Source organism: Drosophila suzukii (genome assembly GCF_043229965.1).
Source record: "Drosophila suzukii chromosome 2 unlocalized genomic scaffold, CBGP_Dsuzu_IsoJpt1.0 scf_2c, whole genome shotgun sequence".
Classification (NCBI taxonomy): domain Eukaryota; kingdom Metazoa; phylum Arthropoda; class Insecta; order Diptera; family Drosophilidae; genus Drosophila; species Drosophila suzukii.
The window spans coordinates 34,022,710-34,042,787 of NW_027255896.1; the positions used below are offsets into that span (position 1 = coordinate 34,022,710).

Sequence of the window (20,078 nt, forward strand, 5' to 3'; positions counted from 1 at the left end):
GTAAAGGGTATAATAATCAATAATCATCATAATATATGCCATAATGTGCTACAAGGAAAGGCCACTACTTTCGCTGGACCGTTGCAAGGTGTCTAATAATAAGTTACAAGCAAATAAATAAATATATCGAATTAAAAAAAAATACAGTCCACCAATTTTGTTTATATTTTTAACGACAGAATGTTCAAGAAGAACACTAATTGTGATTAATTTGAGGCTTTATGAGCTCTGTTTATGTCAATATGTAAATTTATCTAGAGCCTTAAAAAACGATATGTAACTTAAAACCTACAAGGGTGCAGTGCGGAGCAATTGTAATCTTAAGTACACGGCACTTGAGCCTGACTATAAATATAGTTGTCACACTGCACAAAAGGTGGCTTAGCGGGAGACCGTTGATAAGGCTCCCGCTCAAGCAATCAAATGTCGTCTTTGCGTAGACCATAGATTATAAGAATGTCATGTAAGTTACGTAAGCGAAGACCTAGAAAAATAAAAGTCAGTTCTTATACAGAACTCAAAGGTGAAGGTTGTTTTTTCTTATTACAGGAATACCCTTTCACGAAGATATAACCAAAATTTAATTTAATAGGCGTATATGTGCCTGAACGAATGCCTGCGACTCTTTGATTTTACCAACTTTATAAACTTTGCCGGGCGCTAGCATTAATAGAAAAGCGCAAAGAAAAGTTCAAGAGCATTATATTACCAGTGTGTGCATTCGATGGCCAAAATCGACTCATCAGATCTCGAGATTCAAAATTAAGTAGGTGTAAGAAAACGTTAAAAACGTTCATTACACTTAAAACAAAATTTACTCCTACAATAAATCTTAAGAGTTCTTTTCCTAACAAGGATGCTTAACTTTACCGAAGTTTGTGTAGAATTGGAACCGCCGGATGTTGTAGTTTGCTTTTGTTGGACTGAACTTTGTTTATAAGCTTCTAGCCATATTAAAACCTGTAATAGGCAATAAAGGTACTCCGGCGATAGCTTTAGTTTTAACTCTTTATTTCTTAATTTCACAACCGCTTCCTTCGAACGTATAACACAGAGTGTCGCAACGATTCTCCCTCTTCCTACTTCTCGCTCATCCGTGTGAGCGAGGCAGGTATACGTATCTGCGATCTCCTATGCTGCAGTACTTGGTAGAAAGGGATGACAATATAACGTTTACAGTTAACTTAAACTAGGTTTCCCGCTTATTCTATAGTACAGTGGGTGTCGTATTAATATATTACATCATATGTCGTACAGTGGGCCATGTCAGTATATGTCCTACTACAACTCGGCCATCCTGACTGTATGATCCCCTGATCACTGTGAACATCAATTAAAGTTTATTTATTTACAAAATGTGTTGCAGTTCTTATTAATTTACCTTATAAGTAATGATAATTATTTTTTATACATATTTTATATCTGTTTTTTTTATTTCTTTTTGGAACCTACCCAATGCTTAATATTATTTATGCTCCATACACCTTGATAAGGGTTGCGTGATACCTGGAATCCTTCAACATCTTTTAACAAAAATCTGTCATTTCTTAGTACTTTTGAAATTACATACGGGCCCTTGTTCTTCGGAATTAGCTTTCTAGAGACGCCAGTTGTGCTATCGAAATTCTTCACCATAACGTAATCTCCTTTTTTATATTGTGACGGTTTTTTAGCTTTCTTATCATATTGCAGTTTGTTGTATGCTTGTGCTTTTTCTTGACATTTTCCTGCTATGATTCTAACGTTTTCCACGTCTCTGTCTTCTGGTGCATTATTTAATTCTTCAAGCTTTTCTTTTAATTCGTCTACTACTTTTCCTCTTTGCTCTAAACCGAATAACATTTTGCTTGGACTTTGTTTAATACTACGATGTTGGGTGTTATTTAGCACATGCTCTACTTTATCTATAACTAAGTCTCAGTATATACCTTTCTCTGGCTCTACCAGTTTGGCTATCATTGGCCCAAGACTTCTGTTTATTCTTTCTACCTGGCCGTTTGCTTGAGGTGATCCTGTTGCTATTCTCATATGCTTAATATCGAACTCTAACATAAAATCGTCAAATTCCTTGGAAGTGAAACAGCTTCTTCTATCTGAAATAATGCACTTGGGCTTGCTGTATGCTCTAAAATAATCCTTGAGTGCTATGATAACTTATCGGGTATTTGTTATCTTTGTGGTATATAAACGTACAAACTTAGTAAAACCGTCAACGACGACAAATATATGTTTCTTTGATCTTCCTGAATCGACTGGGCCATAATGGTCAATGTGGATAAGTTCAAAGGGCTTACTACCTTTTGGAATTGAATGTAAAAATCCTTCTTTACCTGTATTAGGGGAAAATGCTACACATTTTAGGCTTTTATTTATATGGCTCATACACTTCTCCTTGGCGTTTGGAAACCAATAACTTTTTGCAATAATATCTAACATTTTGTCTCTCCCTATGTGACCGATTTCATTGTGGTATTTGAAGAGTATATGCACTTCCATATCAATAGGTACGTAAAATAACAATCTGTCATCGTTACTTTTTCTATAGACTATTCCGTTTCTCATTTTGAACAATTTATGCTCATGTTCCTCTAACTGTTTCCTTATCTTCTGAACTTTTGGGTCCTTGGCCTGGCAAATAACCAGATTGTCTTCGAATGAATTTGTTTCTACTATTAAAATGTTTGTACACCTGCTAAGGGCGTCAACGTGTTGCATTCTGTCTCCTTCCCTATGTATTATGTATAATTTTGCAGCTCTAATGCCCATCTAGCTATACGCGGATTCAGCTCGATTTTATTAAGTGTTAACGTGAGAGAGTTACAGTCAGTTATAATCTTTAAATGCCTACCAAATAAATATATTCTAAATCTACGCAATGCGTGAATAATGGCCATGGTTTCAAGCTCAAAACTGTGGTATTTCGATTCAGCAATGCTGGTGCGTTTGGAAAAATAAAAAATGGGGTGCAATTTTTCATCTTCTTTCTTTTGGAGTAGGACGGCTCCGAAACCAAGAGCGCTGGCATCGCAATGTAGCTCTACTTCGTCTTTGTGGTTATATACGGCTAGCACTGGCGCTTCAAATAACTTATTTTTAAGCATCATAAAGCAGCTCATTTCCTTTTCTTCAAAATGGAATTTCTCGTCTTTTCTCAAGAGATCATATAAAGGTTTGGCTAGAGTCGAAAAATCTTTAATGAATCTACGGAAATAAGAACATAAGCCCAAAAAACTTTGGACATGTTGCGTTTTGTCTGGTATCGGAAAATTTTGAATTGCCTCTATTCCTTTATCATCAGCTCTGATGCCCTCGCTGTTTATAATGAAGCCCAAATATTTAATACTTTGTTGTAGGAACTCACATTTATCCATACGTAGCTCCAACTTATTCTTAGCTAGTCTGTGAAACACCTCCTTTAAAATCTGAAAATGTTCATTAACATCTTTGCTAGCGATCATAATGTCGTCCATGTACACAATTACTTGATCCTTTCTAATAAGATCATCGAAGATTTTATTTATAAATCTTTGAAAAACTGCTAAAGCCGTTTTCAGTCCCATTGGCGTTCTAAGAAATTCAAATTGACCTAACGGTGTTACAAAAGAAATATACTAAATTGATTCTTTATTGACAAAAACGTGAAAGTAACCGTTTCTTAAATCAAGTTTTGAAAATACTTTTTTACTAGCTAACTTGTCTAACAGGTCATCGATAAGCGGTATAGGGTAATTGTCTTTAATTAAAACCCTGTTAAGTTTTCTAAAATCTATGCAAAGTCGTATGTCCCCGGTTTTTTTCTTCACTAAAACTATGGGAGAAGCATATTCAGACTGGCTTGGCTGAATGATCCCGTTCTCTAAATAATCGTCCAAAAGTTTTTGCAGTTTTTCTTTTTCCGCATAGGCAAGCCGCCGCGGAGCACAGCTAAACGGTTTCGAGCTTTCTAAATTAAGTTTTATCTCACTTTTAATAACCGGTTCCTTTGGTTTCTCTACCCTAATGTAATTGTATTCAATTATCTCCTTTAATTGAGGTAAAAGATCTTGATTATCAATTGTACCGCATATGTAATCAGTGTCTTCGTCATCCATATAGTTTATGCGAAGCATTTCACGAATAGTTTTAGACATATTGCTTTCATTTTTGTTATTGACTACATCGCCCCCACTAACCTCGTCGATGGCAGCCGGACCGGTTGCCTTACTGACTATAGGGTCGTCTTTATTCCCGATCGAAACTCTTATTGCTCCACAATCTCTAAAACTAACTGTTTTAGTACCTGTACCACCATTTTCTTGTATAACTGTATCATCAACTTCTTCGCTAAATGAGTCAATTATTGAATTACTAATTGTATTACCAATTATTTTTCTAACTGTATCTTTTACTGTTTCTTTAACTTTATCATTAATTGGTTTGCTAACTGTATCACTAACTGTTTCTCTAACTGCATCACTAACTGTTTCACTAACTGTGTCACTAACTGTTTCTCTAAGTGTATCACTAACTGTTTCACTAACTGTGTCACTAACTGTTTCTCTAACTGTATCACTAACTGTTTCACTAACTGTATCACTAACTGTTTCTCTAACTGTATCACTAACTGTTTCACTAACTGTGTCACTAACTGTTTCTCTAACTGTATCACTAACTGTTTCTCTAACTGTATCACTAACTGTTTCACTAACTGTGTCACTAACTGTTTCCTTCAGAATTTCGATATCACTTTCCGGCTCCTTGCTAGCATCTAAATTATGCGTTAATTTGAATTCCCAGGCATTGCATACACTTTCATTACAATCGGCTCAATTGTGATCATTTTTAAGGCGCTTAAATCTAATTCTAAACTGCAAGCATCCATAAAATTCCTCCCAAGAATAACCTCATGGCTCATAGACTCATTGGGCACAATATAAAGGTAAAAGTACCATTTCAATCGATTTTTAATTATGTAACAAAGCATTCTTCCATAAATTTTCAGTTGGCTTTTATTCAGCCCAAAGTAGTTTTCGGAGACGAACTCCATTTTAATTTTAGAGGAAATAACGGCTGTTTTGGCGAATGATATTGGGCTGCCAGTGTCTATGAGGCATGCTGCAATTAATGTGGTTTTAGGACTGTTGTAAAAAAATATTTGTATATATCTTACGTATTTATTTGCATTTGCGCTTTTACGCTCAGGGCATTGACCCACAAAGTGTTCAAATTTGCCATATGCGTAGCATGATCCGGGCTCTCGTTTCGGTTTCTGGCAGTCCTTGGCGTAGTGGCCCTTTGAGTTGCAATTGGCGCAACGGAAGTCCTTTGTGTCAGCAATCTTTCCGGAAGAGCGCTGCGAAGAATTGACCTCCTGCTTTCGTTCAGGTAAACGGATTGCAGAGAAGGCTTTCAAAATCTGCCCAGGTTCGGCGAAACATTGTATGCGAGCTTGGTCGCGTAGCCCTGGTGCTGGAATTCCTTCGATGATGTTTTCGAGGAGCTCCTCCTTGTCGATGTTTATATCGTTGCCCAGCATAACTTTCTCCTCGAAATAAGAAGCGAACCTTTCTCCTGAACGCCACTGACGATTTTGGAACGCGTTCCTCAGCTCCCCCTTTGACATCTTAGTTGCAAATGCTAGGATCAGCTGCTCACAAAGGTGGTCGGTTGGCTCCAAAATGCGTGTTGCGTTTGCGTGCAGCCAAATTTGGGCTTTTCCTTTTAGTTTGGCAATAAGAAGCATGCGCACACCAAACGAGTCCAAGTTGTACACCTGCGCCATGTTTTGCAGCTGTGTGACCCAGTTACGGGCACACGAGTTGCCGTCGTAGTCCATCGTTACTTCCTTTGCCAATGCGAGTGTTGTTGCGGGAGATTGTAACAATTTGTTTACATTTGTAAACTGGCATTGATCAGCACTGTCTGTGGCGTGCTTTCCAACACTAGAATTATCGATATCAAAGTTATCCCTGGCGCTGTTAACCCTGGGGCTGTTAGCGTTAACAGCGTCAATGCAAGCGAAACTGTTAGGGTTGCCAGAAGTTTCGATGCTGCATTCGATGACGTCATGGACTTGCTGAGCATGATTTGGCTTGTCCCTGGTGACGTCAGCGATCTCCGCCTGAAGCTGTTGCAATATGGCCTTGCTTGCGTCGATTTCGTCGAGAATTTTCTGCAGCTTCACCCTTTCGACATCTACCACAGAAACGTTCTCCGTTCGTATATCGTCCACTGCCTGTGACGTCATCGTACCAGAGTCGAACAGAGCTTCCTGTTGCAGCGGCAATGATGCGGCTCCCTCTAATTCGGTTTCTAGCGGCTGCTGGCTGTTGAATGAGGCTCCATTTGGTGGATCACCACGTGCCTCTGATGATAGGGTCTGCAGACGCGCCATCAATTCTGCTTTCGAGCCTGAGGTTTGCAGCCCGAGCACATTTAGCCAGTTTTTTAACTGAACGACCGTGAATTGATTTAAATCCATGTCAGGCATTTTGAGTAAGAACCACTTCTGATATTGTAATAGGCAATAAATGTACTCCGGCGATAGCTTTAGTTTTAACTCTTTATTTCTTAATTTCACAACCGCTTCCTTCGAACGTATAACACAGAGTGTCGCAACGATTCTCCCTCTTCCTACTTCTCGCTCATCCGTGTGAGCGAGGCAGGTATACGTATCTGCGATCTCCTATGCTGCAGTACTTGGTAGAAAGGGATGACAATATAACGTTTACAGTTAACTTAAACTAGGTTTCCCGCTTATTCTATAGTACAGTGGGTGTCGTATTAATATATTACATCATATGTCGTACAGTGGGCCATGTCAGTATATGTCCTACTACAAACCAAATGGCCATTTTGCAAAAAAAGGCTGGACTTTTATCGGTAAAAGCTCCATACAACATTTTCTTTTATCGTACAGGACAACCGGATAACATCAGAAATTCGTACAGCCTTTGAACATTGGGAATATTGAAGTGCGACTTTGGGTTGAAGGCCTAATTCATAAAATCATAACATTACTGCCAGAAAACACTTGTAAGTTGTACCTCTACCACAGAGTCTTCGCGGTGAGATGCAATGCAACAACATCCAACCAGTATTCCATTATTACTATAACGTCCACATTTGCTTACGACACCGCAATCCTGAGCCGCTCGAGACGCCCAACCCGAGCAACAGCTCAACTAGCTCTGGTGGTAGTTGAGAAGTGGGTATCAGACTGGCTAATTAAAATTAATGAACAAAAGTGTTAGCACATAACATTTACTCTTATCAGACCGCTAACTTTGAACAGTACTCAGCGTCCACCTCGACAGACGTCTAATTTGAAGAAAACACATTGAATGTAAGAAATTACATCTGAAACGTAGAGCCTAGATTTGTTAGTTTCATTAAAGAGAAGACTGAATAAATAAAGCAAAATGGAAAAAAAATACTTTTCATGTGTGACCACGATTGATATTGAATAACGATTAATTAAACACTTACCTCTGCAGAAAAATGGAATGAACTCGTAAACAATTTTGTGCAAACTTTCGACGTGGACACGACAAAAGTGCATCGATGAACTTAAATCTATGTGTGGAGACGAAAAACCATCATACACTGTGAAAAACTGGTTTAATCAATTCAATCGTGGCCGACACTCGCTTGAAGACGATGATCGAGAAGGTCGTCTTAAAGCAGGCGTTGTGACAGAGAACATTGATGCAGTGCGTGAGTTCACAATGGCCAAATGCCCAATCCTTGGGCATTTCTTCCACCATCATACATTCGATTCTGCATGAACACCTGGCCGTAAAATAGGTTTGTTCTCGTTATAGGCCTGCACAACTTCACAATCGCTCAAAAGGTGCAAATTAATTTTGATAAAATACAATCGCGGTGTTTCAAAAGACGTTACAGGTGACGAATCATGGATCTATGCTTATGAGTCTTTGAGGACGAGTTAAATCCTACGAAAAATGTTGGTGGAAGAAGCACTTCGAAGCAAATGGTCCCCTGTTTCTTCGGTACCTATTAAAACATTTTTTTAGGACCCTGTTTTCAATTTTGCATGTTGCATGTTTTTTAGCAATGTATGGGTATATTAAGGGGTACATTAGATTCGTCGAAAAGTATGTTACAGGTCGTAGGAAGCGTTCTTGCCCCTATACAGTATATATATTCTTGACCAGGATTATTTCCGTCCAACAGTCTGTCTGTCCGTATGAACGCTGTGATCTCGGAAACTATAAAAGTTTTAATACTGGAATAGGTATTCAGATTCTAGAGATTGCTGCGCAGCGCATGAGTATGGCTTAAAAAAGCCAACAAGCCGCCCAAAGCGGCCTAAATGCTAGAATAAATATTTTATCTGATGGTTTCGTCAATTCCTATCGATTGACTCTAAAAAAGTTTTGCCACGCCCACTCCAACGGCAACATACGCCCATAACGCCAAAAACTGTCTGACGCCCACACGACCAAATGTTGTGATCGTAGGTGGCGCCTCTCAATGTCTAAAAATGTCACTTGGCACCTTTAACTGAGTAACGGGGATCTAATAGTAGAGACACTCGACTACAGCTTTTTTCCTTGTTTTGTATAAACTAAAATGTGTATGAAAACATTTACTTTAGTATACCATTTCCAAGCATTCATATTTTATGTTGTTGTTTGATTCGTGTACTTATTTTCTATCGTTCTAGCTGGCCACGGAACGGAACTGAAGAAATCGAAAATGCACTTTACGAGATGGGACATGCCCAGCCTTTGCTTAATCAGCGTTATCCCAAGAGATCACCGTCCGCTGAACTATACGCAGACCATAACAACCAACCTGGGGCAGGACAAGTAGGTGGACAGCGCTTTTATACATTTGATATTCCCAGCTGCACCTCACGGTCTGAAATGTTTTCTGGAAAGTACGTTGGCGGAGGTCAAGAGCCCACTTCGACATCCTTGCCTTTATCCAGCAATCTGGATGTGGGTCACTATGTACATGCTAACAAAAATACCTGCTCAAGCAACGGCATCTGCTATACCCCGTACAATTACAATTGGAATTGCGCTTCTGGAGCAAATGCATTCAATGTGTCCTGCCAATCTCTCCTCTGCAGTTATATGCAGCCCGAGCGACGTCAGGCTGCAGCGGCCCCCTACCAGACTTGCCAACCGTATGTGCCGCTCTATCAGACAAGTTATTCTACCCTGCAACAGACCACCTTTTTGTCAGCCGCTGCAATTCAAGACAATGCACTCGCTAAAAGCTCATTTGCTATACCCCCCACGAAATCCGCAGTGGCCGACCTCACCTTTACCAAAGGCATAATCAATTTGAATACGCCCTTAATAGTGTTGCCCATGTCCAGTCCAATAACAACAGCGTTAGCCCCTGGAAATATAAACAGTGGAAAAGGTAGAGATATTGAAGAACTGGCCAAGTTGAAGGAGGCCAGCGACGCGGTAACTTTGCAAATCACCAATCTGGACTACTCGCTGGACGAATCCAGTCTCCGCAGCTTCCTAATGAATCAACTCAAGCCAATAACCCCGGTTGTGTCACTAGTCTTCGAGGGAATCTCATATGCCAAAGTCACTGTACCAGACCTTTATGTGAGAGTCCACAAATCTTATGTAAAGTAGTAGTAGTAGGCCATCGTGCGACACGAAATTTATCTAGTATTTCAAATGTGTAACCCTTATAGATGTCCATTTTTATACCCGTTACTCGTAGAGCAAAAGGGTATACTAGATTCGTCGAAAAGTATGTAACAGGGAGAAGGAAGCGTTTCCGACCCCATAAAGTATATATACTCTTGATCAGGATCACTAGCCGAGTCGATCTAGCCATGTCCGTCTGTCCGTCTGTCCGTCCGTCCGGATGAACGCTGAGATCTCGGAAACTATAAGAGCTAGGCTATTGAGATTTGGCATGCAGATTCCTGAGCTTCTTACGCAGCTTGTTTGTTTCAGCAGCTCTTACAGTTTTAATGTTAGAATAAAATTTTTTATCTGAAATGTATTGTTCTCATCAATAACTATCGATTGCATATCTCCATTTTCTTGGTCCCTTTAGCTGTGTAACGGGTATCTGATAGTCGAGTTACTCGACTATAGCGTTCTTGTTTTTAAATATGGCCATTCAAAGTCAAAAATTAAATTTTTTCATTGTGCCCACTTTATCCAAATAGTTTAGCTTCTTGCCTTAAAGGCAATTGAATATGCCTTTGTAGGCATTTTATGTTGCACTGTGCCTAATAAGAACATTTAAAAAAAGTGTATTTATATTATATTAAAATAACGGAAATTTCTCTCGTAAGAGACTTAGAAAAAACAACGCCAACTTATTCTCCCGGTCCTGATGGACTCCCCGGGTGTGTGCTTAAGTTTTGTGCGTCAACCATATGTAAACCGATTCTTAAACTTTTTAATTTGTCTATTTCATCGTCAGTTTTTCCTACTATCTGGAAGGACTCTTTTATCATTCCACTTCACAAAAAGGGTGCGAATTCGAAAGCGAATTACAGAGGTATTTCTAAATTGTGCCTCAGGGTAGTCATTTGGGCCCTTTGCTGTTTACTTTGTTTATTAACGATCTTCCCTCTATCATAACACATTCTTGTGTACTAATGTATGCTGATGATGTTAAGCTTTGTTTATCACATAATGATATAGCGTCGGGTTTCAACTTACAGTCAGATATTGATTGTTTTCAGGGATGGTGTGAGTATAACCTTTTAAATTTGAACTGCCTTAAATGCAACGTTATGACTTTTCATAGGGGTACTCCTATTTTTTTTAGTTACTCTCTTCAAAATACGCCACTTGACCGTATATATTCAGTTAATGACTTAGGCGTTCTTCTGGACCCAAAACTTAAATTTGACTGCCACATAATGTCCACTGTCAGCAAGGCCATGAGTGTTCTTGGGTTTATAAAGCGTTGGTCAAAAGAATTTGATGACCCTTATACAACCAAATTATTATTTACCTCCCTTGTCCGTCCTATTTTGGAATATTGTTTTTCGGTTTGGAGTCCACAATATCAAGTGCATATTGACCGTATTAAGTCGGTACAAAAAAAGTTTCTTCTTTTTGCCCTTCGTAGTTTGAACTGGGATCAAAACATAAGGCTACCTTCCTATCAGAGTAGATTACTGTTGCTTAATTTACCTACCCTTGCAAATCGTAGAACAATGCTTGGTACTATTTTTATGCAAAATCTTATAAAAGGTGATATTGATTCTGTAGAACTTGTAAACCGCCTAACTTTCAATGTTCCTGTTAGACTAACACGAAATTATTATCCCCTAAATTTGCCACGATGTACATCTAATTTTTGTCTGCACGAGCCCTTTCGCGTTCTATGTAATAATTATAACAACCTTTATCATTTAATTTGCACTTCAACATCTATCCCGGTATTAAAAACTAATATTTTAACTCATTTGCTTCATTCTTAGATGCTTCTTTTATTTTCATTTGTGTCCCGTCTCTATTTGTTTTTTGTATCTTCCTCGCGAACTCGTATTTTTTGCCCAAATTGATAAACGGGCCCCGCGCGTAACAAGCACGTGCTTGGTGTCGTTGGGCCACTTGTTTGTACTGCTCGTAGTGCATCAACGTCCATCATTATTATAGTTGAGTGAACAAGATTCTCAGGCCGCGTTAGTTGTTCTGAACTCGTAAAAGTGATCATTTTTGTTGCCAAATAACTTTCAAACGTGACTTCTTATGACAGTGTCGAAGTACTCGACTATAGCGTTATTCCTTGTTTAAAAGTGGAGTGATAAAAGATACCTTTCATATTTCAGAAGAATAAGAACAAAAAAGGGACATCTGGAAAAGTTTTGACAATAATTTACACAAAGCATCTGTTCGTTGGCCATATTGGGAGCAATACCACAAGCATACTATGCAAACGTTTTAAATACTCAAAATTTACTGACCTCCTTTAAAGTGCAACTCATTTCTTTGATCTATACTATGAACTTCCCTGTTATCCACGTAACTGGCTACTACTAGTAGTGAATCACGTATCTATTTATGAATAAATCAGTTATCAATGCAGCTTACAGATCCGCGATTATACTTCCTACCTCCAGGGGCTCGTACTACTACACAATCTCAACTAGCAGCTAACCTTCGTCAGCTTACACTCTGTGTAGTTCTCTAGTAGTAGTAACTCTCGTTACGTTATCGCGATGAGATCATCGTTTTGTCATTAAAGGGTACCCGTACCAGCGACAAGTCCTCATTATCCCCTGGTCCTGCGGTGAAACCCAGAGGTGTTTACATCGGGTTGGCACAAGCAGAACAACTTGGTACAAAAAAAGTTACTGAGAAGTGAGACATATAAATAGGGGACTTAAAATACAGTTGGAGTGAGAAATAAGGTAGCATCCTAGCTAATAAACGAGTAAATGGATTGAAACAATTTGGCTAATAAGAACGCAGTATTAGACTCATTATAAAGGTTATCGTATTTCGATTTAGAATTTTTTGGCCTGAAGAGTATTTAGAGTATATCAGGAAAAAATTCTTCGAAGGGGGCTTTTAATAATCTTAATGGAGCTTATGACAAGGGGGAAATTTGCTTTATTTGCTTATAACTTTTTAATGCATGGTCTGATCTCCATTTTTTTTGGCAAAAACAGTATTTACAGTGTTTCAGGAAAAAGGTCTACGAGAGGACCAAGGGTCTTATAATAACCTTACGTTAATGGAGCTTATGCTTCCAAAGAACCAAGAAAGGCGTCTTCAGGTGTAAAAAAAATTCGTGTGCTTTGGCGATCACCAAGTTCAAGACTGAGTTTAATTGTCTTTATTAAAAGTTAATAAGACCGTGGACAAGAACATCTTAATCAATTGAAAGAATCCAAAAAATGGTACACTTTTAGAACTTTACTGTATTTTACTCAGTTGTGCAGATTTTGTATTTATACGAATCATTTTTATTAAAAATGCATATATACACAAACAAGCACGGATATATTGTTTTCAGTATTCTTATCTTCATTTCTTTTCCACCTGGAATAGATTCTCACATTTTTGTTCAATTCAATGTTCAATTAAAACTTTTTTAAATTTTGGGTTGAGTTCATGTATTTAAATAAAATGCAACCATTACCAGTATTGTAAAGTGGTTAAACAAAGAAATTCTATTCTAAAATAATAATATATTATAAGAAATATTACATATAACCACGCAAAATTAATAACAGAGAAATGGCAAAAGAAAAAATAAAAAATGAAAGGAAGTAAACTTCGGCAAGCCTAATTTTGTATACCCTTGCAGTTATAACCATACAATTAAAAAAAAAAATAATCTTCCCAAAAGTATAAGATAAAATGTCAAAAAACACCGAAGCTATGATTTGTTTCATATTATTTTCCCACCAATTTTCCGATCGTTTCTATGGCAGCTATATGATATAGTCCTCTGATTTTGATTAAATTAAATTAGAATTTCAGAACAAATTAAAAAATGTTATTTCCAAGCGTAGGAGGTTATATGTTAAAAAACATAAAAAATATTATATTTTTAGTTTTTTTTTTTATTTCTATGCGAGCTATAAGATATAGTTGTCCGATCCGGAAAAAGACTTAGGAAAGTTTCAGCCTGATAGCTTTAAAACTGAGAGACTAGTTTGCGTAGAAACGGACGGACGGACGGACATGGCTAGATGGACTCGTCTAGTGATGCTAATCACTGCGTTGCAAACTTCTGACTGAAATCATAATAGCCTCTTCAAGGGAATAATAATTGCAAGGGTGTAATAATTATTTAATTATTTCTCTGACCGTTTCTTTGACAGCTATATGTTGGAGACGTCCAATTTGTATTAAATTTAATTTGAAATTCTTAAAAAACAAAATGTTATTCCCAATAGTAATAGATAATAGGTCAAAAAATACCAAAGCTATGTTTTGTTACATATTACATCTTAAAAATACACAAAATGTTATTCCCAACAGTATAAGTAAATAGGTCAAACAAGGAAGAACGCTATAGTCGAGTACCTCGACTATCAGATACCCGTAGCTCAGCTAAATGGAGATATGCAAGCAGCAAAGCGAGATTAAAATGCGCCATCTACCGGCGGTCTACAGATTTAAGCGTTATGGGCGTTAAAGTGGGCGTGGCAAATTTTGTTTTGGATCAATCGATATGTATTGACGAGACCAATTCATTTCAGTTAAAGTTTTCAGTTTTCAGTTTCACAGGTTTTCGCGGTTTGTGGGCGTTAAAGTAGGCGTGGCAAACTTTTTTGGGTCAATCGATAGGTTTTGATGGGAACAATATATTTCAGTTAAAATTTTTATTCTAGCATCAAAACTGTAGGACCCACAGTTTTGGGCGGTTTGTGGGCGTTAGAGTGGGCGTGGCACTCTACTGAAACAAACTTGCGCTGCGTAAGAAGCTCAGGAATCTGCACGCCAAATCTCAGTAGCCTAGCTCTCATAGTTTCCAATGATCTTAGCGTTCATCCAGACGGACAGACAGACGGACAGACGGACTTGGCTAGATCGACTCGGCTAGTGATCCTGATCAAGAATATATATACTTTATGGGGTCGGAAACTCTTCCTTCTGCCTGTTACATACTTTCCGACGAATCTATTATACCCTTTTACTCTACGAGTAAAGCTATGATTTGTTACATACTATTTTCCCAACAATTTTCCGATCGCTCCTATGACAGCTTTATGATACAGTCGTCCTATTTTGATCAAATTTAATTCGAAATTCAAAACGTATTAAGAAATGTTATTTCCAAGCGTAGGAGGTTATATGTTAACAAAACACCAAATATATAAAATTAAAAAATTTTTTTTTTCGGATTATTCCTATGGGAGCTTTAAGATATAGTTTCAGCCTGATAGCTTCAGAACTGAGAGACTAGTTTGCGTAGCAACGGACGGACAGACGGACATGGCTAGATCGACTCGTCTAGTGATGCTGATCAAGAATATATATATATATAATTTATGGGGTCGGAAACGTCTCCTTCCCTGCGTTGCAAACTTTTGACTGAAATCATAATACCCTCTGCAAGGGTATAAAATATAGTGGAATTTTGTGGCAGTTTTATTCGAGTTTTTGTTTTTTCTTAGATTTTTACGTCAACCCGTTTTTGCTGCAGGGGCTACTTGCCGTTTTGTAGAGACTTCTTTTATTACTTAGTATAGATGTAGGGAAGATGGGAGGGAATGCCGTGAATCTATTTGTTAAGACATTTACAACTGTTTAGACATAGGAATGCAATACAAATTTCAGAATAATAAAACTAGTTTGCAATTTGAAATTAGTTTTGATGTTCAATGTTTAATTAAACGCCTTTTTAAATTTTTCGATAAATACATGCATTTAAATATAAGGCAACCATTACGAGTATCGTAAAATGGTTAAAAAAAAGAATTACCCTTCTAATAGTACATGGGGTATTTTGGTAGTATGGGGTCACATTAAACGGATTGGCTATTTCCATTTGTTAGAGACCGAGACAGCAAGTTCTGGAGGCCGTGACGTCACTATGGAAAGGGCAAAAGGAAAAAATCGAAGCAGAACAAATGTAATGTTGGGACAGTTTGGGGTCGCCAAGTGTACCAATTTGTACTTAGCAAGCACCTTCGAATTATTTCCGAATTTTATATTATTATGTCAAGCCGTTTTTGCTGCAGTATATACTTGCTGTTTTTAGGGACTTTTATATTACTTGGAATAGATGTAGTGAAGGTGAGAGGGAAGGCCGTAAATCTATTTGTTAAATCAATTATATTTGTTTAAACATAGGAATAAAATTTCAATTTGAGAATAACAAAATTAGTTTGTAACTTAATATTAGTTTTGCCCTAGAAGGAAATGTGTTAAATCAGTAAAAACGGAAATCAATAAATTCATAAAACCAAACCCACTTAAAAATAATACAAGACTTAATCAAAAAGAACCCCCCTGGTACATAGCCATAAATCCAGAGAAGATAAACATCAAAGACCACACTTAAGATTGCTGCTTTCCAAGAAAAGAACTAACTAAAATCATCTGTCTTCGCCTAGGACACAAAAGATTGACCTCCGAGTACCGATTCTCTCAACCAACAAACAACCAATGCCGATTCTGCACCAAAGACGCCGTATCGATCTTACAACGCACTTCAAGCCCACAGACCTTGTATCTCAAATCAAAAATCTCCGGTGAACCCTTAACTTTTTAAAACCACCTAACCTAAATTGTCAATCTTTATCTCTTCCTAAGCCTGTAATATCAATTTTTTCCGGCCGAAAATCTTAGCAACTATGACCTATTTCTCCCTGTACCCAAAGATTTTAACTTTCGGCTAGAATGTACAATAAACAAATAAGAAAGGAGTGAATTTCTGCAAGCCAAAGTTTCTATACCCTTGCAGGTTTTTCCCTTGTGAGCATTGTATGTAAAGAGCTGTCCTATTTTAGAAAACTAATAACTAATTACAGAAATATTAAGGCAATATACATAAAATACATAAAATGTTCACATCATCAGCATACGTCTTAAAGTGAGAAGAAAGAACTACCTTAGGCAAGTCATTTATGAATATTTCAAACAGAAGAGGTCACGGGTGGGTCCCTTGGGGAACACCAGACAATAATTTTGAGTATAAGTATAATATTGAGTATTATCTTTAAACTTGCTTTTAATTACTGAAGTAAATTTTAAAAGAATTGCAGACGTTTCATTATGCCATGCTGAGCTGGAAACATTATTGAGCCATAATGAACTGCAATACCGCGCTAGTTACTAATGTCAGATTTGATCCCCTTTTTAAAAAGTGGAGTGATAAAAGATACCTTTCATATTTCAGAAAAATAAGAACAGAGAAGGGATATCTGGAAAAGTTTTGACAATAATTTACACAAAGCATCTGTTTGTTGGCATTGTTACTAATCATGACCAGAGCCTAACAAATCAATTAGTAGTCATATTGGGAGCAATGCCATAAGCACACTATGCAAACGTTTTTTAATACTCAAAATTTACTGACCTCCTTTAGAGTGCAACTCATTTCTCTATTCATTACCATGAACTTCCCTGTTATCCACGTAACTGGCTACTACTAGTAGTGAATCATACATCTATTTATGAATAAATCAGTTATCAATGCAGCTTACAGATCCGCGGTTATACTTCCTACCTCCAGGGGCTCGTAATACTACACAATCTCAACTAGCAGCTAGCCTTCGTCAGCTTACCCTCTGTGTAGTTCTCTAGTAGTAGTAACTCTCGTTACGGTATCGCGATGAGATCATCGTTTTGTCATTAAAGGGTACCCGTACCAGCGACAAGTCCTCATTATCCCCTTGTCCTGCGGTGAGACCCAGAAGTGTTTACATCGGGTTGGCACATGCAAAACAACTTGGAACAAAAAACGTAACTGAGAAGTGAGACATATGACTGTTTAAAGATTCTGAAAATCATCATCCCCGCTAAATAGGGGACTTAAAATACAGTTGGACTGAGAAATAAGGTAGCATCCTAGCTAATAAACGAGTAAATGGATTGAAACAATTTGGCTAATAAGTACGCAGTATTAGACTCATTATAAAGGTTATCGTACTTCGATTTCGATTTTTTTGGCCTGCAGAGTATTTAGAGTATTTCAGGGAAAAATTCTACGAAGGGGGCTTTTAATAACCTTAATGGAGCTTATGGCAAGGGGGAAATTTGCTTTATTTGCTTATAACTTTTTAATGGATGGTCTGATCTCTATTTTTTTGGCAAAAACAGTATTTACAGTGTTTCAGGAAAAAAGTCTACGAGAGGACCAAGGGGGCTTATAATAACCTTACATTAATGGAGCTAGTAGTGTGGAAACGCGAAATTCTGGGACAATTAGCATATTAATGGACCCCACCACCCACTCATTAACGTATGCTGGTTCTGGGAAAATTAGCATAATCCGATAAATTAACTGATTTTAATGGGATTTGAAGTCATAAAATGTCGCGATCGTGTCTATAAAGAGTAAAATTAATTGACATTAATTTATTAAATGTGCAATAAATAGTCAGGTGAGAAAGGTGCACTTGAGAAAGGTCGCACACCCATAATATCCAAAGGCTGATATCTCAGAGGAGATTGCCCCCATCGCCCCCACATCCACATGTGACAATATTGATCATGTATCCTACCCCTCATTATGTGCAATTAATAGTCAGGTGAGAAAGGTGCACGTGAGAAAGGTCGCACAACCATAGTATCCAAAGGTTGTTATCTTAGAGGAACATACCCGATCATGTTGGAGAAAGGTGTGATCACGTACCCTTTTGCCTCATTATCACAGGTGTTGCTGTGCACGTTTGAAATGTCGCACACCTAAAGTATTCAAAGATGGTTATCTTAGAAGAACATGTCCGATCATGTTGGGGAATAATGTTTCCTATGATTGTAGAACTAATTTAGAAATCAAAAGAACGCCAATAAAATAAATCAAGTTAATGATTCTCAGATGTGGAATATTTTCAAATACACATTTTTGTTTCCGCCCCAGAACTTTTAACCGGTAAATTGTCTAAGATTCTCTCCTTTCCCCAAATGGGTGATAAACATGTCATAAAAGGGACTCAAGCAAAAGTTACTCGAGCTCTAATACGTTCCCATAATAGGGGTTGAAATCACGAGCCCGCAACAACTCGCAAATAGCCGACATATCTCAGTCAAGGAAATATTTTCCATTCTCCGTACCTGTAATTTTAACTCGAATTAAAAAGTCAGAAGTTTATTTAAAGCATAATAATACATTAATTCATTTATTTTGGTATTGCGAACTTTTTTGTTATTTATAGAAATAAATTTTCTGCTTTGATTACGGCGATTTGCATAGAAGAAGCAGGCGCATGTTTCCGACGTCATTTCTGGATTACAAAATGTAAAGTGTTCACCATAATTCGTAGTTTTGAGATCATGTCCACCTCGATTCATGAACATAGTTTTTGTGTTAAGAAGGTATTGAAAATGCTGACCAATTATCTTCCCTTAAAATGTTCCATAAATCGGTAAATTTTCTTATGAAATTTTATTTTGTTATTTTTATTTTCTTGTAGGTCTTTACACATCTAGTCTCAACTTTAAAATGATGTATGTTAATTAGTTTATTGATTTGGAGCTACTTTTAAAAAATGTCAAAATAATGTATGCATTATTAATGTATGCATTTAAATCTGTTTAATGACGGACAGCCCATTTCCTCGATATTAATGAGCTGACGACTCCCAAAAATCGTCTGTAGAAATCTTTTATTTTCCACACCTTTACAAATAATTTGTTCTTCGCCTGTAATTGTCCTTAGATACTTTCGAGTTTGTGAAAAACGGTTTTCTCCATCGTTCCAAAAAATGTTGTGATGTGTATTGGTTAACAAAATTGCAGTCTTTCGAGATTTTTTAATTAGCAAAGTAAAATCATATGGTGGTTTTATTAAAAAACAAGGAAGAACGCTATAGTCGAGTACCTCGACTATCAGATACCCGTTACTCAGCTAAAAAGAGGTATGCAAGCAGCATACCGGCGGTATACAGATTTAAGCGATATGGGCGTTAGAGTGGGCGTGGCAAATTTTGTTTTGGATCAATCGATAGGTATTGACGAGACCTGTATTGGTCAGTTCAGTTAAAATTTTTTATCTAGCATGAAAATTGTGGGCGTCAAAGGTTTTCGCGGTTAGTGGGCGTTAAAGTGGGCGTGGCAAACTTTTTTTTTAGGTCAATCGATAGGTATTGATGAGAACAATACATTTCAGTTAAAATTTTAATTCTAGCATCAAAACTGTAGGAGCCACAGTTTTGGGCGGTTTGTGGGCGTTAGAGTGGGCGTGGCACTCTGTTGAATCAAACTTGCGCTGCGCAGGAATCTCAGGAATCTGCATGCCTAAGCCCAGTATTGTAGTTTGTATAGTTTCCGAGATCTCAGCGTTCATACGGACAGACGGACATGGCTAGATCGACTCGGCTAGTGATCCTGATCAAGAATATATATACTTTGTGGGGTCGGAAACGCTTCCTTCTGCCTGTTACATACTTTCCGACGAATCTAGTATACCCTTTTACTCTACGAGTAACGGGTATAACTCTTATTCAA

General features: G+C 37.6%; 1 protein-coding gene across 9 annotated transcripts in view; it reads left to right on the forward strand.

Annotated features, from left to right (window-relative positions):
* Positions 1-20,078, forward strand: part of LOC118879131 (uncharacterized) — a 922,643-nt gene that overhangs the window by 565,557 nt on the left and 337,008 nt on the right. For 8 of the 9 annotated variants that reach the window (XM_070998173.1, XM_070998175.1, XM_070998174.1 and 5 more), the window contains one exon: positions 8,669-9,575. In XM_070998173.1, coding sequence (XP_070854274.1) covers positions 8,669-9,575 — 907 coding nt within the window. Of the gene's footprint in view, positions 1-8,561; positions 8,579-8,668; positions 9,576-20,078 lie in introns of those variants that run through there. The other variant, XM_070998181.1, reaches the window with a different exon arrangement.